Here is a 24,561-nt window from a genome sequence, read left to right as displayed (position 1 = left end):
GTAGACTTATGGAAGTCTGAATTCAGAAATAAGGAAAAGGAAGACTGTGGCTCCACAATACCAATCACTGGGGCATCATCAGTGATCAGTGCCTGGCACATGACAGGCACACGTTAATACCGACTCTCTTGTAGTTAGGTGCCTTCCAATCAGTTCCAACTCACAGCGACCCTATGTACAACGGAACGAAACACTGCCCGGTCCTGTGTCATCCTCACAATCGACTGGCTCTATTAGTTCATAGTAAACGAAGGGAAGAAATGTGACCAACTACGAGAAAAAAAAATTTAAGGCTATTATTATATGTCAGGAATGGTGGAACTGTAAGTATTAAGAAGTCACTACTCTCAAACAGTTCATAATCAGAAGAGAATAACAGATGGACCCATGAGGCTCAACTGCCTCTGCTCGGTGCTATAAGTTCAGCTGTAGCTGGGTATACAAAGTGCTAAGGCTTAAATAAATAAGAGGAATTAATTTAGCCTTGGAGAATTACAGAGGAGATTTGTTTTATGTGGCAGACCTTAAAGATGAAAAGGATTTCATCATTTATTCAACACATTTTTATTGACTGCCTATTGAGCTAAGCCCTGAGGAAAGAACAGAAAAGAAGATATGAGGTCCAGGTTCCTGTGAAGCCTTACATTCTAATGGGCCTGGACGGACAAATAAGCACTAATGAATAATATAACCTTCGGCAGTTTTAGGTGCTACAGGGAATGCAGAGTAGGGTAGCAGCTGAGGGCTTGTCTGCTGAGGGCGTGTGTGCACATGAAGCTCTTTCAGGGTAGTCAGGGCAGGCTCCTCAGAGAGGCGCCACTTGAGGAGGGAACACTAACAATGTTAAGAAGGAGCCAGTCAGGGCAGAATATCTTGGGGGTGGGGCAGGCAGGGAGCATTCCAGGAAGAGAGAAGAGCAAGTACAAAGGGCCCTGAGGCAAGAAGAACAAGCTAGCAGTGTTGTCATAGAAGAGCACAAGGTGGAAGGAGTGGGAGTACTGTAGGAAATGAGACTGGAAAGGAATTGTGGGGGCAGAAGAGGTGGAAATCAAGGGGCTTGGGTCGGCCATTCTGGGGTGAAAGGGAGAAGGAAGGCCAGAGGGAGGGAAAGAGAACATTCCAGGAAAAGGAATGGGCACATGCCAAAGAGTATAGCAGGGGAGCCAGTATCCACCATGTTCTGCAATTTATACCAAATACAAGAATGTGGCTAGAAATCTCTTTCTAAAGACTGTCTTGATCCTGTTTTAAAAGTCTGGAGAGGGAGAGAGTAGTGGGGAGACATGATGAAGTGCAGAATGAAGAAAAGAAGGGAATGTCACATAAGAGAGTGGTAGAATCCACAGACAACTGTGACTTATTATGTGTAGAAGTCGGAACATGGGTTGTGTAAGTCATTCACCGATTGACCTCGTCAGGTCAGCAAGAAAGGACCATTAGTTCAAGTTTGGATCCCCAGATTCTGGGTGCTTGTGGGACATCCTGGTGGAGCTGCCCAATGGACAGTCGAAGGGAAGTCAGTCTGGAGGGAATGCAAGACTGAGGATACAGCTTTGGAGGTCAATAGCATATACCTACTACTTCTACCAGCCGAGCACTTAGCTGTCTGTGCCACAGGTTTCCTTTCCAACAGCATACAGAGAAGACTAAAACCATGGAAGTAAAAGAGGACAAGATTACATAGCAAGAAGAGAAGTGGGGCAAGATGAATTTTAGTTGGTATCTATACTTAAGGAGTAAACAACAAGATTTATGAAGGTGTCTTATTTAGTGCTGCTAAAACAGAAAAACCAGAAGTGGGTGGCTTTAACAAACAAATTTATTTTCTCATAGTTTAGGAGGCTAGAAGTTCAAATTCAGAGCACTGGCTCTAGGGGAAGGCTTTCTGTCTCTGTCAGTTCTGGGGGAAGGTCCTTGGTTCTTCAGCTTCTGCTTCCTGGTTCCTTGGAGGTCTCCATGTGCCTTGGCATCTCTTACCCTACCTCTGCTCTGCTCCTTTTAGCCCTAGTGGTGCAGTGGTTAAGAGCTCAGCTGCTAACCAAAAGGTTAGCAGTTCAAATCCAGCAGCTGCTCCTTGGAAATCCTATGGGGCAGTTCTACTGTCCTACAGGGTCACTATGATTCGGAATCAACTCCACAGCAATTAATTTTTTTTATATCTCAAAAGAGATTGACTCGAGATACACCCTACACTAATCCTGCCTCATTAACATAACAAAGACAACCCATTCCAAAACAAGGTTATAAGCACAGGCAAAGAATTTAGGATTTATAATGCATATTTTGGGGGTACATAATTCAATCCCTAAGAGAAGGAGCCAGGGGAAACAGCAGCCTAAGAGTTAGTTTAGGAACCCAGGGGTAATACTGTAGTAAGAAAGTCAGGAAAAAGAAGGTAGTCAAGCAGGACAATGGGAAGAATGAGGGTGAAGAAGACGTTACTGAATACAGCAAATAAACAAGCTGTGAAAGACCTCTGAGACAGTCATTTGTAGCAAAATAGTGGGAAAGAGCACTGGATTACACCATAGGTTGAGAAGTCCATTGAAAGGCTAAATGGTCTTTACATTTTTTAATTTTTAAAATCTTTTAATATCCTCTAAAGCAACACTATCCAATAGAAAATAATCTGGGCCACATATGCAATGTAAATTTTATAGTAGCACTAATACAAACAATAAAAAGAAACAGGTGAAAGTGATTTTAGTACACCCTCTCCCCACTTATCAACATGGTTAGGTTTCAATGACGAGGTCGTTATGCAAAACTGGCACTATGCAAAAATGGAGGATGACCACGTCAGATCACAAAATGAAGGATAACTACATCCTTACATTACTGCCAAATTACATCATTACATAACTGACAAACCACTGAGAATCATGGCCCAGCCAAGTTAACACACAACCTTAAACAGCAAAGCCAGCCTTACTCTCGTCTTGCACCTTGGTGTTTGTTACTGCCAGACGTACGTCATTAGTGCGTAAAATAGCTGAATAGTAGATTTCTTACCATTGTCGTAAATGCAAAATGTTGGATAATGAGATAGTTGACAAGTGAGGAGAAAGTGCAATATATTTACTTAACCCAACATATCTAAAATATTATTTTTTCAACACACACTCATTTTAGTGAGTATATTCAATGTATAAAATTACTGAGATATTTTATATCCATTATTTTCATAGTAAGTCTTTGAAATCTGGTGTGGATTTCACACTTAGGGCATATCTCAATTTGGTCTAGTCATGTTTCAAATGCTCAATAGCCTCATGTGGCTAGCAGCTACTGTACTGAACAGTGTACCTCTAAACTGTTAAAAACAAAAACAAAAACCCAGCGATATCCCAAGAAATGGTGAGGGAATTCTTAGCATCTCTTATACAATGTCCTAATTTATTACCACTATGCAATTACATAATGATAGTTCATTCTGAAAACATATTTATGAAAATAACTACGACCTTTCTGTCTACAATGAAAACAACCATACTGTGGGGCTGAGCGTAATATGTAATTTTGTACAAAAATCTCTTTTGAATCATAGAAAGTTTTGACTACAGTAAAAACTTAAACAAAACTGAAAAAAAGAACCAATTGTTGTTACTGTATAAGTTTGAACTGCAGAGGTGTGCTAAGTTGTTACGAATACCCAGCCCAGATAATACACCCTCCACCCCCAAAACAACTGAGGATGCTCAATTTATTGACCAGTATTAGAATCAATTTCTCTTTTCAACGATAAAATGGTTAGAGGTTTTGATAATATAAATTTGTAAACATATCATAAAGCCACAATGTGTCTTTTATTAATTAGTCATTTCTTCAGAGAAAGAAAACAAAAAAACAGACCAATACAGCACCATAATTACGAGTCCTGAGACTCCCCAAGGTAATTTTAGTTTTATAAGGTTAATGAACTACAGTACAACAAAATGTCCATTATTCAGGCAAATTAGATGGAAGGACTCTGGTTCAGTGATAATATATTCATCACTGGACACGTTTTATTCTTTCTAGTACATACAAAATGCCAAGTCAAGTGAAGTATTGGTAAGTGGGTATTTTCACTGAATCTTCAGATTCATTTGGGATCAGTATAACATGCACATTCTGTTCTTAAATATCATTTGTCCCCTCAAAATAGTTTCCATGTCTTCCCCTTGCATTTTGTTTACACTTTACATAAAGAAATGCTTTCTTTAGCTACCATGCAAAGGTTAATTATTAGGTGGTAATGCTACCGACTCTAAATTAGTGGGATCAAATAATTAAAGTTTTACTGTATCAGAAATCTAAGCCCAACCATGTGCCTCCATGATCTACTGAAGTGGGAGAATTTTTGAAACTGAAGTTAAACAGTTGGGAGAGAGGTTACTAGAAAAACAAATTTCTCATAAAAATCAGAGCTGTTTCGTGGAATTTCACTGTTAATTTTTATTATGTAGCCTCTATCAACTGTTATCAACTGTACCCTGCTCTGACCACAACTATTTTTTCTTCTAAAAAGCCTTTATTCCTCTAAATCAAATATACTGTATTTTTACACAAATAACACACACCTTCTGCTTTTGTTTGCCAGCCGTGCCCTCCCCGTGATATACTAGTTTTTTTTTTTACAGCCACTTGCGGAAGAGAACTGGCATGGCAGTGCTTGTGAGGGTGCCTTGCACGGTTGGGGGTAGGGGAAGCAGCCAGTAAACAAACATGGAAGATGTACATTTTTGTGTAAAATACTCCGAGTACAATGACAGCATTGTCATCTCTGTCAGTTCTTTGATGGTAAAATATACCCACTTCCAAAACACTGAAATATATGTGTGGAAACAAAGAGAAGGTACCTTAGCATTTAGTTTGTTTAAGCCTCCTTTCTGGGGAACCCAGTTCAGGATAAGGACGTTGTGGCACACAACCCAAAAAACCCAGTGCCATCACAATACCTCATTTTATTTAAAATGCATGAGCCCCAGGTGGTAAGGGAAAGAAGCAAGGTTAATGGAGACAGTAAGGAAACTTATACCTGTTGCCTTTGAGTCGATTTCTACTCACAGTGACCCTGTAGGACAGAGTAGAACTGCCCCACAGAGTTTCCAAGGAGCACCTGGTGGATTCCAACTGCCAACCTTTTGGTTAGCAGCTATGACATTTAACCACTATGCCACCAGGGTTTCCAAGGAAACTTACAGACAGTCCCGGCAGTAGGGTGGTCTTTCTAAAACTGGATTTCTCTGCTTTAGGGGGGAGTCCTTTTATTTATCTTGGTATGTTCACATTTGTACAAAATCCATTTTACATTTACAGAACAATCACCAGTGGATAAGGTGCAATGGCTAAGACCATTGTAAAGTCAAGGTTAATTTGCTTAATAAGGCTTAAGGTATCATGGACAAGGCTTTAAGGAACATTTTATCAGGCAAGGAACATTCAAGTAGATTACTCATTAGAACCCAGGTTAGGGTAGAAAATAGGTTAACAATCCTGCTAAATTAATTTGGGTGACTTTGTTTAGAAATGTTTTATGTTATCCCTACTTTCAAATAATATCTTCATTCTTAAACTATCAGCAATTCAATTCAAATCTCAGATGGGAAAATCCCAGCTATGACTTCCTAGCCTGCTCCTCTACTTTTTACCACAGAATATAATAACAGGACAGACAAGTTGATGATTGAATATCTAGGAGTTAACACTGCTGAAAAAGTGAACCAGAAGCCCACTCAAGACAAAGAGCCACTTTGAGTAAAAGCAGGCCACTTGGCTGAATGACTAATTTACCAAATTAATGAGACTATTTTGGAACTTTTAGTTTTGTCCTGGCTTTGCTCTAGTTGTTTTTCCTCAGATTCGTCACTCCTGCAATGTTTTATATGCAAATTAAGGGGCTTTCCATTAATAACAAGTTTATTGTCTTTTCTATTTTTGTGGATTTATAGAAACCTCTAAATTGGATCTGGGGCCCTGGTGGCAAAGTGGTTAAGAACTTGGCTGCTAACCAAAAGGCTGGCAGCTTGAATCCACCAGCCGTTCCCTGGAAACCCTATGGGGCAGTTCTACTCTGTCCTATAGGGTCACTGTGAGTCAGAATCGACTCGGCAGCAATGGGTTTTAATAGAAATCAGCATCTGCTACTAAAAGAATTTTCTATGCTCAATTGACAGTATTTGGCTGAGAGTTTTCAGTGAGTCAATAACTTTCTGGCAAACTGATCATTCAGAGGCTGACCTGCAGCCGAATGCTGTATTTCCCACAGGGTTAATGAGTTCTTTTATAGGGACAGCTATCTAGGAGCCCTGGTGGTACAGTGATTAAGCACTCGGCTGGTAACTGAAAGGTTGGTGGTTTGAACCTTCCAGCTCAGCTTCCGTAAAGATGACAGTCTTAGAAACCCTGTGGAGCAGCTCTACTCTGTCTTCTAGGATCACTTCAGTCAGAACCGACTCGATGGAAATGGGTTTTGGTGTAATAGTTCTAACTTCTAACTTCTGATTCCAGGACAGGAAATTTCCCATGTTAACCAGAATGGGGGTGAACAGTCTACTCAGTGAAAGTTACCATATATCCTGGGATTATCAATTTTTGCAGAATTAAAACATAAGAAAACATCCTTAGTTTTGAACCAGTGAGGGAAAATAACCTTTTCTTTTTAACAGCTTAGTCTTTCAAGATCTTATAGAGACTGAGAATCAGCATAAACTATATGCATATATTCTCACTGGACAGATGACTCTTAATGGTATAGGACAGTAGATTCTCTTTGCCCAGACTCATAGAAGTCAACTGGAAATGACCTTTTGATAGGAATCACTCCCACCTGCACTTCTGCTACACCAACCCCATCCTGGTTGGGCCTGCCTGCATCTGGGAATAGTGTGAAGGCAGAAAAAAGGCTGAGAACCCTTTGCACCACCTTGTCTCTGAGTTCCTTTGGGCCTGGAAAACACGAGAGTCTAGTTTCCAACATTAAAAGGCCCATTACCACCATCATGATCATCATCAAGGCCTCCTGCAATATGGCAGTCTACACCAAGTATAAAGAGCCGTGGTGGCACAGTGGTTAAGCGCTTGGATGCTAACCGAAAGCTCAGCAGTTTGAACCCACTAGCCACTCCGCTGAAGAAAGATGTGGCAGTCAACTTCTGTAAAGATTACAGCCTTGGAAACCTTATGGAGCAGTTGGACTCGATGGCACACAACGTAGATGACGATGACACCAAGTATACCAGGGAAAAAAGAATATGATTTATACTGAGCACATTGGGAAGAAAGGGATATAATTTCCTTGTGTAAATACACACTTGAGCCTGGTATTCAAGAATTTAATACTCACCTTTGACTGCTTTCAAGTAACATCAAAGACCCATGACACACAGTGTTGGCAACCTGTCTGACTGACTACTTAATTAGTTCCTGAATAATGGTCATAGGGTGAGCTGCCTTAACTTGAACGCTCATTTCCTATAGGTGCAATGTTGTTTAAGTCAGGGTTCTGTTCTTGGAAATCCTTTTTACATCATAAAACTAGCAAAACATCTTAAAAAAATAAAACAAATATAACTATTTTACAAAGTTCAGTCTGTAAAACCAACATGGAAAAAACTATAGCATAAACATTTCTTTTGGGAATTCTTCTACATGGGGAATACTAAGTCTTCTTAAAGTAGGAATTCACTGAAGTCTGGCCTGAATGACCATCTTTCCCTAGTAAATGTTCCCAAGGCAAGAATTACGTAGATACTTTTTGCTGCAAGGATATCTGAACTTTTAATGTGGATGACAGACTAAAGGGAAAAAGCAAAGCCCCAGTTCTGTCACCCTTGTGATAAAGGGTTTAAACTAAGAGATCTCCAAGACCACTTTGGCATTAATATCCTGGGACTACATGGGTGCACACAAGTCCACATTTGCCTTCGAAAAATGCCACTGTCACTATGGTGTGGGCTACTGTGTGGTGACTATTGTGACTGTCCACTTTAGTCACTGTCCTAAAATATTAATATCTGAAAAAAGGTAACTGGGTACAAAGTGAATTTAAATTGGCATCTTTCAGAAGAGAACAAGAAAGCTTCCAAACTGTTTTGTTTCCCCTGTATTTCTCTGTAGGAAACTAGTATTTAAGGAGTATCTATTACCCTTGCACTGATTCTGAATGGAACGTTACCCACTTTACTTTAGGGGTCAACCTCCAGATTATACACACTGTATGTTCTTCATTGAAAGCATTGTTTCATGCAAAAAAAGTAAGAACAATTATTTACAGCAGTAGTTCTCAAAGTATGGTTGCCGGACTCGAAGTATCAGCATCACCCGGCAACTTGATGGAAATGCAAATTCTTGGGCCTGACACTGAATCAGAAACTCTGGGGTGGGGCCTGTAATTTGTTTTAATGAGCCCTTACAGGTGATTCAGATGCACACCAAAGTTTGAGAACCACCACCATAACGCATCTACTTTCTGCTAGAGGGCACACAACAGCAGAGGTCAAGGGACATGGGTAGATGATGTGGAGAAAGATGAAGCTGCAGAAGTTCAGGATCACAAAGCCTTTTTGGGGTCCAGGAGTTTCAGTTTCCTTCCTAATAAGCCCAGTACCTCTGGCTGATCAGTTATCTTTTAAGTGAAATAAATAGTAGGAACTAGAATCACTGTGACGTGTTCTATGTTTGAGGACTGTTTTGTTTCCCCACAGCCACACCTGGACTTGATACAACAGCAATCATCAGAGAGCCTCCAGGGATGTTAAACTTCTACCACAGATGCCTGCAGGAATTTCTAAGAAAACGTGGTGGACATTTACTGTTTGCCTCCCGAGCACTCGCCCTCCATCCAGAAAGAGAACCGGTTCGGGGATTCATCTTTCCCCACTCTCAGTCCATGTGAAAGATGGCAGCAGCGGCTTACCCCTTCAGGCGTGGAGCACATGACCCTGACACTGACTGGCCTGGCCAGTCAAAGCCCTGTACCCCTTAGCGTGGTAACTTATCTAATCGGAGTGAATCTCAGGATTTTTGAGAAAGCTAGTGAACAGAGACGCCTTTGAGTTACGGTGTTGGCGAAGCATACTGAATATACCATGGACTGCCAGAAGAACGAACAAATCTGTCTTGGAAGAAGTGTAGCCAGAGTGCTCCTTGGAAGGGAGGACGGTGAGACCTTGGACATATTATCAAGAAGGATCAGTCCCTGGAAAAGGACATCATGCTTGGTAAAGGGGAGGGTTAGCGAAAAAGAGGAAGACTCTCAACGGGATGGACTGACACAGTGGCTGCAACAGTGGGCTCGAGCATAACGACGACTGTGAAGATGGTGCAGGACCAGGCAGCATTTCGTTCTGTGGTACATAGGTCGCTATGAGCTGGAAACGACTCAATGGCACCTAACAACAACAGTGTACAGAGGCAGTTCTTTTCTGCTGAATCTACGGGCAGATGCTAGGCTAAAACAGCAGCATCTATCTTACCACCATCTTAGTGCTATTCTGAGAAGGCTGAGCTGAGGGCTGGTGACAAGCCAAGTACTGGCAACACTCTGAGCCCTGAATAGGGACTGCCATAACTGAAGCTAGAATTCTCTGTGAACTTTTTAAATGGTACAGTTTCTTTTTTTTGCTTACGCTAGTTTCAGCTGGCATTTCTGATCACTTGAATGGATCATAATTAATATACTGCTATTGTGTTTTCTTTCCTCCCTCTTTCCATTCCTCCACTCTTTTCTTCTTTGACAATTTTAAATTAAAAAATATACCTAATTTCTTTCATTCCTGATTATTTTAATTTTACACAACACTGCTTTTCAAATCTTCCTGCTTAAAAACCATCTATAACTCCCCACTACGACATAATTAAATTAAAAAATTTCTATGTGACATCTGAAACTCCTGAAATCTGGCCTTTTCTCAGTTTTCTGTATCTTCTACTTGCTCTCTCAATTCCATTTATTTTTAAACACATCCAAGTATTCCTACTTCTTGTGAGGTCATGTTCTCCTCCTCTCTACCTAGCTAATTAATTTTCAACAGGTCTAGTTCAAGTCCTGTCTCTTCCAGGAAGCCTTCACCTACCCCACATGTGAATATTCTCAGAGCTCCATTTTTTGGGCGCTGTATTATTAATTATCTTTCTTTGTACACGTAAGCATTTTATCTCCCCGCTGAAACTAATCGGTAAGGGGATGACAATCAAGTCTCAACTCTGATATCCTTGTTACCACATAAAACACACAGACTTGATAAATGTTTCAACAAATCACTGTTAAATATTTTACATCTGGGAATGTCTTTAGCTCTAGCAACCTCAAAACTGTGAAGTAATTCAGACCTTACCTTCAAATCAAGATGGACTACATCATGAGTATGTAGAAAGTGAACACCTTCTAAAATCTGCCTCATGAGTCTTTGAACATCTTTTTCTTTAAAGGCTTCATCCCTGTCTGCCACACACTGATCAAAGATTTCACCTCCAGCAGCACTAGAGAAGGAAAGAGCATATTTTAATTACAAAGGGAAATGACTAACAAAAAAATTAGCCTCTTTATCCTTAATATTTATGCACATGAAGTATCTTTATGTAAATAAACTCTAGTTGGAGTGTTCATACAGTTTTTGGTCCATCTACAGGCTTAAATCCTTTTTTTTTTTTCCATAAAAATGGACAGTCTCTAACATGGGCTTCAAGCAAAAATTTCTCAAGAATTTTTGGTTACAGAACACACAAAAATATTATTTTTGTAAAAAAAATGCAAATAATTGGAGCAAAACCCTTCCACTGAAGATCCTTCCTCCAATCCTGGGACCCCTTTTAGAAGTCAGTCCTGTTATCACTTTGGTGTGCTATATCCTTCCTGAGCCTTTTTATGTATTTGAATGCATTTAAAATATTAATTTTATGGACTAAAAAAATAAATGGTAACATATGATGCAAATTTTTCTACAACTTTTTTTCCTGCTTAATATCTTGAGGAGTTCTGGTGGTACAATGGAAAAGTGCTCAGCTGCTAACCAAAAGATTGGTGGTTTGAACCCATCAGTGGCTCTGTGGGAGAAAAGACCTGGCGATCTGCTCCTATAGAGATTACAACCTAGGAAACCCTATGGGGCAGTTCTACTCTGTCCTATAAAGTTGCTTTGAGTTGGAATTTATCCAATGGCACACAACAAGAACAACATTTCTTAGAGTCTTTCTGTGATGGCTTTACATGTCTACCTATTTACCACTAAACTCTTGTAGAGTAGGTCAGTGAACAGATAAGCCATAATTTAACCATTGCCCTTTGCAGGACATTCAGTTTGGTCTAATTATTCACTGTTACAAACAATGCTGTGATAAGAAGGCACATTCATGCTGGTTTGCCCAGGTTACAGGAGTTCTCAAGGGTAGATACCTGGAATGAGACTGCTAGGTGGACGAGCAGGTGCAGTCAACATTTTAACAGATACAGTCAAACTCCTTACCAAAACAGCAATATTAATTTCTATTTTCTGGCCAACACTTCTCAAGTTTTATTTGAATAAGAGAAAAATCATCATTGTTTCAACCTGTACTTTCCTTCAGCAGAAATTATGTATTAAAAAAAATTATTCTTAACATAAATGACAACCAATGAATGGCATATCTTAAAATTTCCTTTATGGGTTTGAAAAATTTTGGCTTGCCACCATGAAGGTGACATAATACTAACATGAAATACATAATTCAAAACAACAATGCAACTAAATCAAACAAAAGTTATTTATTAATTTCCATTACATGATTAAAATGCAGTGCTTTTTTTTCTTAAGGCAACCTGTTTTCCAAAGTCTGTCCCTAGAAAGAAACACAATTTTGGGTTGGATAAGAACATATTTACATTTGGCTGAAAAGTTGCAGGTGAGGAAAGGAAAAGACTATCATGCACTGGCTGATAAGATTTACGTTATGGTTAAATTTATACAAATGACTTTTTATTATATTTTATTTATAATATAAAAATTACATTTGAAAGCATCAAAAACAATGTCTATGTAATTAACTGTGGATGGCTATCACATATTCAGAGATAGAGTAAAAAATAAATCATAAGAAAGGAAATGGTAAACATTTACAACAAAACTCAAGAGTAAATTACTAACAGTCTGGGAGTACAGTACACTATGGGTTTGATGACCTGATGCACAGTGTGGCATGAGCTGGGCTAACTGAGTCCCAAGCAGCATAGGCACACGCTGTGGACACAGAGACCAGCCAAGGTTTGCCAGGTACACTCAGACCTGTCCATGCCCTTCAATTGAAACAAAGCTGGATTTTGGTTGAAAAAGTTTCTCAATCGCAATTTATTGTCATCTGAGTCCCTCAGCTCATTGCTATCATCCGCAATAAAACTCAGCAGAGGTCAATTTACATAAATACTAGGATTTCCTTATCTACAACTTAAGAGCAGTTATCATTAGTTCTTCCCACTATACTGTTTACCCATTCTTGCTTTAACAAAAGGGTTTTCTCTCTGTTCTCTCAAACAATTTAAGCAGACCACATAAGCACACAAAATATATTGCCAACTACACAGTTTTCTGAAAGTTTTCGTGAATGTACTCCAAATGCAGACTGTAAGCTTCAAAAGGCAGCCTTGAATGATCGCTAAAACTACATACTTTATTGGTACAATGTGCAATCATAATTTTATGTAAGCTTTACCCATCAACAAAACTGTCATATTAGGTAATGAAATGTAATTTTACTGAAGTACAATTTGAGATGTTCAAAGCATCTGTCAAGTAGGGAAACAGAAAATTAAGAATATTAGGAACTTTACTTCACACAAAGCACCTTCCCTTCATAGCTAGGTTTCCCTAGCTAGGCATTAAGAGTTTGGCTGCGCCTCCCTTTAATCACAGCAAGATGACTGCTACTGCTTATATTCCAGAACTTGAAAATTACCCAGAAACGAAGTTCATCATACAACATTTTACCGAATATTTTTAATAAAATAATTCGAGAACTTTTAACTTAAAAAATTGTATACGGAAGCTATTTTTATAAAAAAAAAAAAAAATTAAGAACTTTAAAATTTCCATTTTCTAAAATTCCTGAGAAAGTTATGTGATAAGTTATCTCTTGGCCAACATTATTCACAGCCACATAAATGACATTTAGGCACTAAGAGTAACTGAGTTTCTCTGGCTGCCTGAACCTTGGCTAGAGCATAGCTCCAAATCTCAGACACCAAACACTTTTTTCTATCTAAATTAGCATTTCCATTTCTACCTGGCTTAGAGGGCCAGCTTGGGTCTTCTTCACTATTTATATTCAATAAATATTGTCAAGTATGTTAGACACTGTGCTATGTATGGAGCCCTCGTGGCTCAGTGGTCAAGAACTCAGCTGCTAACCAAAAGGTCAGTAGTTCAAATCCAGCAGCCACTCCTTGGAAACCCTATGGGGCATATCTACTCTGTCCTATAGGGTCACTCTGAGTCAGAATCAACTAGGCAGCAACGAGTTTGGGTTTTGGGTGCTATGTACATGGGATAGAAAGACGAATTACAAACAAGTAAGTCTGAGCCTTCAAGCACTACTGGGGGAGAGAAAAATGAAAAATATTTTTAAGAAAACATATATATGCATAAATGTATATGTGTGTGAAATTATGAAGCAAGTGATTAGTAACTTAGCTGCTGAGCAATTAATGAGAAAGGAGGAAGAGAAAGAAATATCTCAGAAAGATGACATTTATGCAGGGCCTTGAAGGATGAGTAGGAATCCACCAGATAAAATGGTACAAGTCATCCAAGTTAGAGTGAAGAGGGCACTTTGGTGTGAAAAACGCAGGGTACACTTACAAAGGGTAAGTAGCCACTTCCCCTTCCAGCCAACTGTTATACAGTTGGCCCTCTGGCCGTAAACAACCAACTATATTCAGACAGTGTAGCACCATGATCCCTGATAGCAGGGAAACAAGGTAGGTCCTACTGCCTCCCTGGCTTCCTACTTGGATGTAATTTATGAACTACTGCAACAGGGAGGGAAAGGAACTCAGCAGAATCCAGCAGCCCTGTTAAACTGAGGAGACAGGTCTGGGATTAGCCAGGATGAAGCAGTTGGAATTTGCAGGAGAGGAGTGAGGGACCCAGCAAAACGTCTGCAGAAATCTGCTCTGTGGTATCCTGGAGTCTGCAGCAAAGATGCTTAGATGCGTATGCACAGCGTGAAACTCTATGAGGCCAGGCAAAGAACAACTGCCAGGGAAATATAAGCTGAGCAATTCCCAGAGTTCACAAAGGACATGGGAAGATATGTGCATTCTGTTCATCCAAAGTAGTAAAGCTATGCCAGACACTTGGAGCGATCAGCGGACCCCCCAAAAGGGTCATGCCTTTGGTATTAAAGTAAAATTAGTCCTAGAGCTGTCCTAACAAAGCTGATCCACAATTAAATTAAATGCTTGCCAAAACAAACTTTGCCAGTCTTTAACCAAGCCAAACCCTATGCCATTGAGTCGATTCCGACTCACAGCAACCCTATAGGACAGGGTAGAACTACCCCATAGAGTTTCCAAGGAGCGCCTGGTGGATTTGAACAGCTGACCCTTATGGTTAGCAGCTGTGGCACTTAACCACTACGCCACCAGGGTTTCCCAGTCCCTAACAGGGAACCATAAAATCCACTTGTGATGGTTAATTTTATGTCAACTTGGCTAGGATATGCCATCTAGTTGTTTGGTCAAACACTAGTCTAGATGTTGCTGACAAGGTATTTTTTAGATGTGATTAAACATTTATAATCCATTGATTTTAAAGAAAGAAGACTGCCCTTGATGAAGTACATGGGCCTCATTCAATCAGTTGAAACTGTAAGTGTAAAACACTGAAGGTTTCCCGGAAGAAGGAATTTTGCCTTATGGCTGTAACATAGAAATCCTACTGGAGTTTCCAGCCTGCCTTATACAATTCAGGCTTGCCAGTCCCCAAAACTGTGTGAGCCAGTTCCTTAAAATAAATTGATCTCTCTCTCCCCCTCTCTCCTGTTGGTTGTGTTTCTCTGGAGAACCTTGACTGTTAACCACTTAACACTGTAAAATTCAAGATGTGTGATATCCTATTAAAAACGCTAAATATCTGAAAAAGTCACAAATTGCAATCCACAACCAACATGAAAATCATCAATAAAAAAAGTCCCCAAAATGACAGAGATAATCAAAATGGCTGGCAGATAAGGACCTTAAAAGCGGTATCATAAATATGCTCAAGGATATAATGTAAAACATGAACAAGACGAGACGAAAAATGGAGGGTATGAAAAGAACTAAATGGAACTACACAGTCGCCGAAATGAAAAACTCATTAGATGGGCTTTACAGCAGACTAGGCACTGTGGAAGAATTGGAGAACTTTAAGACAGCAATAGAAACCATCCAATCTGAAGTACAGAGATGGAATAGAAAAGGACTGAATGAAATAAACAGAACCTCACTGACCTGTAGGACGATATTGAGGAAGTGTAATTGGAGAAAGGAGAGAAAAAAGGCAGGGCAGAAAAAATATTTGAAAAATTAACAGCTGGAAAATTTCCAAATCTCATAAAGACTATAAACTCAAAGATGCAAGAAGGTCAGTGTATCCCAAGAATGATAAACACAAAGAAAATCTCACCAGGGTACACTGTGATCAAACTGCTAAAGACCAGTGATAAAAAGACACATTTACAGGGGAACCAAGGTTAGAATGATCATAGACTTCTTGTCATAAACAATGTAAGGCAGAAGACAATGGAAAAACATCTTTAAGTACTAAAAACAAAAACCATGTCTAGAATGCAGGGTGTGAGGTTGGACAAGGACTAGCAGGAGATAAAGCAGAAGTCAGTCAGAAAGCATAGGATGAGATCAAAACAAATGGAAAAATCCTGAGCAAGGGAATGATGAGATATTATATAATGTTAAATATCTCCTCCAAGAAGCATGCCCTAACCTCCCAGGAAGAATCAAGCAGCACACCATACGTATAAAAGCAGAGGCTTTGGAATTTGACACTCCTGCATTGAATCTTAGCTCTGCTACTAGCTGTGTGATCTCAGGTGGATTATTTCTCTGAACATTTTTTCTCATAGAAAAAAATCTCATTCTAAACTTTATAAATAACGTATAGGTAGTCCTGACTTACGATAGGGTTCCATTCCAACGACTCCATTGTGAGTCGGTTCTGACGTAAGTAGAATAGCTTTTTTTTTTTTTAGTTTTCATTATTATTGCATTTTTTTTTTATTAGTAGTATCTTTATAAGCTGGATCTTTGAACATCTGCGAGTGAACATCTGAGAATGATAACATCAGCAAATTATGCGCTGCAACACTGTATGTAATACGTATTACTAATGATAAGATGTACAAAAAAAAAGATGGTCAGAAGTGTGGTTTGTTGTAACTCGAATATATCATAAGTCAAGGACTACCCATATATAAAGCAATTAGCATAGTGCCTGGTACACAGGAAATGCTTAATACATTATGACTCTAATACTTCCTCTATGTTCCCACAGCAATTAGCAAGAATTTCTAGTAAACAAACGACACTGCTGCAATCATTTCTTTCATCAGACTTTTAACACCTGAAGGGCAGAGACTATGTTATTTTCACTTTTATATTACCAGCACATATTTGTATTTAGTGCACATGGCAGGTGCTTAAGTGTATGTGGAATGAGCAAATGATGCAGTGATCATATCTTGCCTGTTTCCACAACAACAATCTATTGATGTGGCTGAGAATTTTGATATCTCAGTGTCCAAAGTAAGACTTCCTCTTCAAACTTAAATTAGAACATAAATATTTTTCTGGCAAAATCATACTGATTTTTGGTTCTGAAAACATGATCATCAAAGCAAGAGAGGCCGCTAAAGGCTTATAAGCAAGGGAATAATATAACTACATCCATGTTTTAGTTACTTTTTTAACAGTAGCATGAGGGTCATCAGCTAGGAAGCTATTGTGAGAGAGAGAATGAAGGCCCAATATGGAGGAGAAATACCAAGTACAAAAAAAGGGGGCAGGGAGAACAGGGAAAAGGTTTTAGAGAAAAAGTGTATAAGACTTGCTAATTCATTATACATGAGTATTAAAGGAGATAACGAAATCAAGGATAGTTTCAAGGTTTCTAGCTTGAGTAAATAAAGGAGGATACCACTGGAAGTGGGGAACAAAAGAAAAACACGCATTAGCAGGGCAATGCAGGATTTCGCATATATTAATACTGAAGTATTTGTGATGCATCTGGATACATGCAGTAGGAAGCTAGACTAATACAGTTGGAGCATAGGAGAGAAGCTGAAGTTGCAGACAAAAATTTGGAAATAACCTGAATGTAAATAATAGCTGAAGCCACAAAAGTAGATTGTTATCATCTATGGTAAAAGTATAGAATGACAATAGTAACATCAAGGAAACTCTGAGGAATACTTATATTTAAACAATAGAAGAAGGGTAAAGGGCTCTAAGAATAGAGATAATAGGAGGAAAAGATAAAAAAAAAAATGGCTGGTAAGGCTGAAGAACATACTTTCAAGAAGGAGGTATAATTTCAAGTACCTAAAGAGAGTACGAAGTAGAATGATTACTAAAATGAGATGATTGATTTTGGGAAGCAGGCTAGTGACCTCATAAATATCTGAGAGAGCAGATGACTATTGATTGAAATGTGAATGGGGTATTTATTGGCACATGAATAGATAAATGGATCAATGAAGCAGTTCACAACTGATTGGAGGGTGAAGAAAGCTATAAATTCAGACTATTCTTTTAAGGAGTATAGCAGTAAAGCAAACAAAATGTAAGGCAATAGTTAAGAGTCAGAACTGAGAAAAAGGAATTTTAGATAGAAGAGACTTTGAACTATTCAAATACACAGGGGATAAGACCACTTTAGGAGGGAATGAAACTCTAAGAGAAGCTACATAACTGATTGAAAAAAAACAAAGCACAGGTGCTGGAAGAAGAAAGAAGAGAATTAAAGAACATAAATAAAGGTTTTAGCTTTGGAAATAAGTAATAGAATGTCTTCCTCCAAGACAGAAGGGAAGAGGATGAGATCAGTAAAGACAGAGACAGCGAGGGATGGGAGCTGAGGCAGTGTGTTTTATGGCCTCTCTTTTCTCCATAAAGGGTGGTAAAGCCTAGGAATCTAATACAAGGTGGTGAGGAGGGAACAAGGTAAGTGTGGTAAAAGTTTTGATGGGCTCCAGGGGGTGGGGTGTTAAAAGTAGGTGGATGTTAAAAAGGAGGGTCGATGTTAAAAACAAGGGGGATGTTAAAAAGGAGAGTGGATGTTAAAAGGAGGGGGATGTTAAAAAAGGAGGGAGATGTTAAAAGGATGTTAAAGGAGGTGGTGAGAGATTAAGAATTACCAAACTATACTAAGAGCCCAGCTGAGGATGGAACTCCTACAAGTCTTAATGAAGCTGATCAAAGACTACAAATCCTTCCAAGAATGTGAGTAGTTTATTCTGGGGTTCAAACTGGCAAAAGGAGCTGCAGAGGCAGACCACAAGAAGGAAGGAAATACTGGGAGGTGCTGGTGAGAGTTCACTTAAATGAGTACTAAAGAAGAGTAGGGAATAAAAGGGAACAAAATAAAGTCAGGAGCTGGCAGGAAGACAGGAAGGATTGAGAAGAGCCCAAGGATTCAAGGCTTTGTGAGAATGGAAGAGGAAGGAGATTATGATCAGAGAACAATATTTCAGAGGGTTCTTCTAGATCAATTTCTAATTCTACCTTGATCCTCTGCAAAAACAAACTGGAAAAACCAAAATCTAGGTAGGCAGAGATTTAAAAAAAAAAAAAAAGCTTTATTGAGCTATAACTCATATATACCACCGTTCTTAATTATTCTGCTAGTTTTTGACGTTTTCACTATTATAAGTTTTAAAAAAACCGTGGTACACACTTTTGTGCCTCCCACTACTCACATTTTATAATTTTTTAAGAAGAGATCACTATAAACAAAATTACTGAAATAAAATATGGGAACACAATGCTCTTGAATAATATTAGCAAGAGGAAGACATTTAATATTTCAGTCATTCAGGCTTTTACCTCTATAAAAATAAAGTTTTAAATAAAAACAAGAGACTACTATACGCATTGTTTTGTAACATACTCTTTTGTGTAATATTTAAAAAAATTTTTCTATGTCAATATATTTAGATCTACCTTATCTTTAATAACTACATAACTACATATAACTACATAGTAACTACATAGTAATCCATTTTATGATGTTATCACTTATTTAATCAACCTTCCTACTATTTAATTTCCACTTTCTTGCTATACAAATAATGCCACAATGAATATCTTAGTAGCACATTTTTGCACAATTGCCTGATTATTTCCTTGTGAAAAAATTGATATAAGTGAAATTTCTGGTTAAAGGGTATTTTGTTTTAAGGTCTTTGAAACATACTTCAGACTGCTCTCCAGAAAATTGGTGCAAACAGTTAAGCGCTTTCGATAACTAAGAGGTTGGCAGTTTGAACCCACCCAGAAGTGCCTCAAAGGACAGGCCTGGTGAACTGCTTTTAAAGGGTCACAGCCTAGAAAACCCTATGGCGCACAGTTCTACTCTGCACACAAAGGCTTGCCCTGAGTCAGAACTGACTCGATGGCACTAACTAACAACAACAACCAGACTGTTCTCCAGAAAAGTTAAACTAATGAATATTTCCACATGTAATATAAATGAGACAGTTCAACCAACATCGCGTTTGTAATCTTTACCAGTCTTACGGGGAAATGGCAACTTACTTTTTATTTTCATTATAAAATCATTATAAGACTCAATATTCATTTATATTTATGTGTGTGTCTGTGTGAAATTTCTCTACATATCTTTTGTCCATTTTCTTTTTTAAACTGGGAGATTTTAAGTTTTTGTGTGGATTTGTAAGATCTAGTTATATCATGTTAATATCATGTTAAAGATATTTTAATCATTTTGACTGAATGCATATGAGGACTATTTTCCCCAGTTTGTGTTTTCATTTTGTTTGTGTTTTTTGATGTACTAAAGTTTTTAATGTACTCAAATCTATAAATCTTTTCCTTTGGGAGGGGAAGCGGAGAGGAAAACAGGATTTCTTAATGGGAAAGAACTGTCTTTCATTTTCTAAAGCTGTATCCTATGCTCTACCTGCTCCTTCTTGTCAGCTGCCCCTGAGTTGGCCCACGACTCGTGGCAACGCCATGTGTTACAGAGTACAACTGCTCCACAGGGTTTTCTTGGATGTAATCTTTACGGACAAGAAAACTCTATGAAGCAGTTCTACCCTGAACACCTGAGGTTGCCATGAGAGTTGGAACTGACTCAATGACAACTAACAACAACAATCTTTACAGAAGCAGTTCACCAGGCCTTTCTTCCATGGAGCCACGGGTTAGGTTCGAACTGCCAACCTTTACATTAGCAGCTGATGGCAAACTGCTTGTGCCAGGCTCTACTAAAGATATTTGCCTGGTTAATGCCTACTTAATAAATCACATTGAAAACATGGTATGAATCAAGCTATCTGTTTCTAAAAGAAAGAAGAATATTAACTCAGACTACACGAACATGAAAGGGTAAGTTTTAATATGCCTTTTATGTTAATATTATTTCATATTATCATTTACCTTCTTAAGAACGCCTCTAAGAAGAACGTTAAGAAAACTTTATACTATTATCAGAAGAATTTCATTAAAGAATGAAAATGAAAACTCTAACATACATGTGTTCTTTGGACCATACCCAATAAACAAGAGGAACAGATAAAGGAGAATCAGGCCCTGCCACATTATCATCACAGCTGATTGGCGTCCTGTAAAAGGATTATTGATTGGCATCCTGTAAAAGGATTATTCAGACTATCAAATAAAGTCAATCCAAGGAAAACAGTACTTACTATTCCAGAACTAAGATCATTTCTGATGGCGTCTCATAAACTTCATGTAAATTAATGACCCAAGGATTGTCCTGTGCTAGTTCAAGTACAGCAATCTCATGAATTATTTCCATCCGGCAGTCTTGGCCTTTTCTTCTTTTTCTCATGAACTTGGCTGCAAATTCTTTTCCAGAATCTTTTTTTACGCATTTCCTCACCACTGCAAATTTCCCCCTAGAATGAAAGAAAAACATTCATTGTTAAAGCTGACGGCATTCCTGAGACGGTAAATCTTAATAAAATTTCCAAATACCCATTGATGGAGATTTAAATTTAGATCATATTCAGTCACAGAAGTTACAGTACCACTTTGAAGTTTATATAGGAGACATCTATAATCAAATAAAATTATAATTTATAAATCTGAAATATTCATTCTTCTAAAATGGAGAATATCTAAATATTAAAGTTAGTATTTTTACAGTTATACATAAAATGACTTAATCTTTTGCACATTTATACATTTATAAATCTTATAAAAACCATTTGACTTTTCAATAGAAATTAGGTTACCAGAATTCCCAATATACTGTAAAGAACACTACCACCTTCCAAATGATGAAAGTTGGAGTTTTCATTCATATCATCTCATTTCAATTACAAATCAACTGGAAATGTCTAATTTTCCTATAACGATAGATACAACAACAATTATTTTAACATACTACACTAATAAGCAAGTCAAACAGGGCAATTGGTATAGGGTATTGTTGAAGGGTATGAGCTCTGGGATGTAAGACAGACATGGGCTTGAATCCTACAAGTGGCTCTGCTGCTTACTTGACACATAACCTTGGGTAATTTATTTAACCTCATTAAGTTTCATTTTCCTTATTTGTAAAACGGGAACACAAACAGCATCTATTTCCACAGGGTTATTGTATTAAAGTATATATTACATATCAGTTGCTTAGCATAGAACTTGCCACACAGTACGTGCTCAACAAAATATTAATCAGACAAATCATTAAGTTATGACAGTAATCACCCATAAAATATCCACTGGAAGGGGTATTTAGGCTGGAAAGCAACTTAGAAATCACAGTTTTTAACTTAATGCCAAAATGTCTCCTTTCTAATTGTGAGGTATTGTCTTCCATTACTGGAGACATGTTATTTTAAGGTTTTCTTTACAAGCCTAAACCTGATTTCCCATAAATTCAACTGAAGAGCTGTAGTTCTGGGTCTTTGGTTGAGCCGCACAGACTAGATCCATTCACTCTTCCACATGACAGTCTATCAGATACTTGAACACAGCTATCATCATCTCAGAGAAGCCCTAATGGCACAGTGGTTAAAGTGCTTGGCTGCTAACTGAGAGGCTGGTAGTTCAAACACATCAGCTGCTCCAAGGGAGAAAGATGTGGCATTCTCTTCGGTAAAGATTTACGGTCTCAGAAACTCTAATAGGGCAGTTCTACTCTATCCCATGGGGTTGCTGTGAGTTGGAATTGACTCAGTGGCAACGGGTTTTTGTTGTTGTTGTTGATCATGATCTGTTAAGTGCCACCTCCTCTTCCCTTTCTCAGTTAATTATAAATTGTTCTTCATACCCATAAGGTTTCTTTAGCCCTTCGCTAATACGGCTCATCGGAACTGCCCCTAAAATGTGCTAACCAAACCTGACCCAAGTACTCCAGTATAATCTGATCCACGGTTATTAGTGTTACATGATTACTATTTTCCTGACCTTGACACAATACAATATCGCTTTTTTAAAAATTCAATAAATTTTTCATATTTTATATTAGGCTGGTAAATAAACTATCTAGATCTTTCTCTTCATGAATGTTGTCAAGCCAGTATCCTCATACTATATTTTAAAAACGCCTTTAAAAAATTAACTGTAAGGCACAAATTTGCCCAGTGAAATACTAACCTCTAGGTTTTGGCCCGGTATTCTAGACTAGTGACATAATTTTTAGTGTTAAGTCTTCCTTCTTAGCTACTGTTAACTGCAAATATGATTTTCACGTCCTCTGTATTTTTGTTGCCATCAGTAAAATAAAAAGGCTGAATGACAAATCCTTAGGCACAGTCCTACGGCTGTTTAACTAGGTAACAATCTACTTAACGTCATCGTTCAGATTATAGTTCTTTTTGTTTGTAGAAATATAAAAGACTTCTACAGATAGCGGGGAGATCAAAGCTAAATGTACTAACCACAGACTAATATTTCTTTTTATTTTATCCACACAAAATCATTAGACTAACACCCCTATCAAGTTTTTTTTTAAAGTTCTTAATGACGCCTGGATTCTTTAAATGAAAAAAAAAAAAAAAATCACTAGTAATTGACTTTTTGTACCTAAATTTCAGGAAGCTTCAAAAGAAGAGAAAATGTAATTTGTAAAAATGAATCACAAAATGAAGTCTTAACATATAACTGACAGCAAGCATGTTCCTGGTAAATTAGAAATGACTCAGTACCACTGCCCTCCAAGTACTTCCACATCCAACACACACATGCTTATTGTTGTCACACCTAAAATTCAAAGCCTTACAGTACTGTGCAGTAAGTAGAGTACTACTTACTGTCTAGCCTGAAAGTATATTTTTGAAGACCAGATGTGGAGACAAATGATCAGGAATCAGACAAGTGGATTCACATACATCGCTGACCTACAAACAGAACTGCTGTCGCCAGCTGCCCTCAGGGCGACTGCAACTCAAGGCGACCCCGCGTGTGCACAGAAGGATTGCTCCGTGGGGTTTTCCAGTTCTGCTTCAGTTTGATAAGGCTACGAATTCGGCATTTGCTCAGAGGGTTAGGGACAGAGTCCCTTTCAGGGGCTCTCCCAATACATACAGATTCTGCGATACTGTGTGCACCTTTGTTTTGACTGGTGTTGAGTTCAGAGAGGTGACAGAGCGCATTAAAGTGGATAAAGTGAGAACTGTAGCCTGCGATGGTAAAGATACTGGCTCCACTACTACAGAATGCATAGGAAAAAAATGACTTTCTTATGCCATTTCTGTTATTTTCATCACTCTTTGAAGCGACGGGATAGAAGAGACTTCTAAAATTTACTCCAGCTATGTAGAAATGAAGACACCATGCTACACTGTCAGAGAATTCCAGTAGAAAGCAGCTTATAACTGTTGCCTCTTGCCTTACCTTTGCTATACGGCATGAAGAAATAGAACTGTTTTTTCACGACAAATCAGAAATTGATGCCTTCATACTAAAATTCTTTAATAAAATCATTTTCCTCTGGGTGGGTCTGAACCACCAACCTTTGGGTTAGTAGTAAACCAAAAAAAAAAAAAACTCATTGCTGTCAGTTCTGACTCATAGACCATACATAGACCCTACAGGACAGAGTAGAACTGCCCCACAGGGTTTCCAAGGAGCCCCTGGTGGATTTGAACAGCTGACCTTTTGGTTAGCAGCCGCAGCACTTAACCACTACACCACCAGGGTTTCCTGGGTCAGTAGTTATCTATTACTAAATTGTCCGCTGTCAGGCTCGTCACCCATTTCTTTAGGTCATTAGAACACAGTTCCCACGGCTCTCCTCTCACACCAATGACTACTCTTGACACCATTTTTGCTTTGTGGCGGCATTTCTCACTGCTTTAGGTTTATTCTTTTCTTACCACCATATCACACACTGTACTAGG

At 38.4% G+C, this 24,561-nt stretch overlaps 1 protein-coding gene across 1 annotated transcript in view; it reads right to left on the bottom strand.

Annotated features, from left to right (window-relative positions):
• The window catches only part of STK17A (serine/threonine kinase 17a), a 42,126-nt gene that overhangs the window by 9,374 nt on the left and 8,191 nt on the right, over positions 1 to 24,561 (bottom strand). Inside the window, exons 2-3 of the mRNA XM_049893453.1 lie at positions 20,899 to 21,111; positions 10,320 to 10,464 (exon numbers count right to left, since the gene is read on the bottom strand). Coding sequence (XP_049749410.1) covers positions 10,320 to 10,464; positions 20,899 to 21,111 — 358 coding nt within the window. The remainder of the gene's footprint in view (positions 1 to 10,319; positions 10,465 to 20,898; positions 21,112 to 24,561) is intronic.

Source organism: Elephas maximus, chromosome 8 (genome assembly GCF_024166365.1).
Source record: "Elephas maximus indicus isolate mEleMax1 chromosome 8, mEleMax1 primary haplotype, whole genome shotgun sequence".
Taxonomy (NCBI): Eukaryota; Metazoa; Chordata; class Mammalia; order Proboscidea; family Elephantidae; genus Elephas; species Elephas maximus.
Note: the sequence above shows the minus strand (reverse complement) of the source record. Positions and strands in the feature narration are given on the sequence as shown.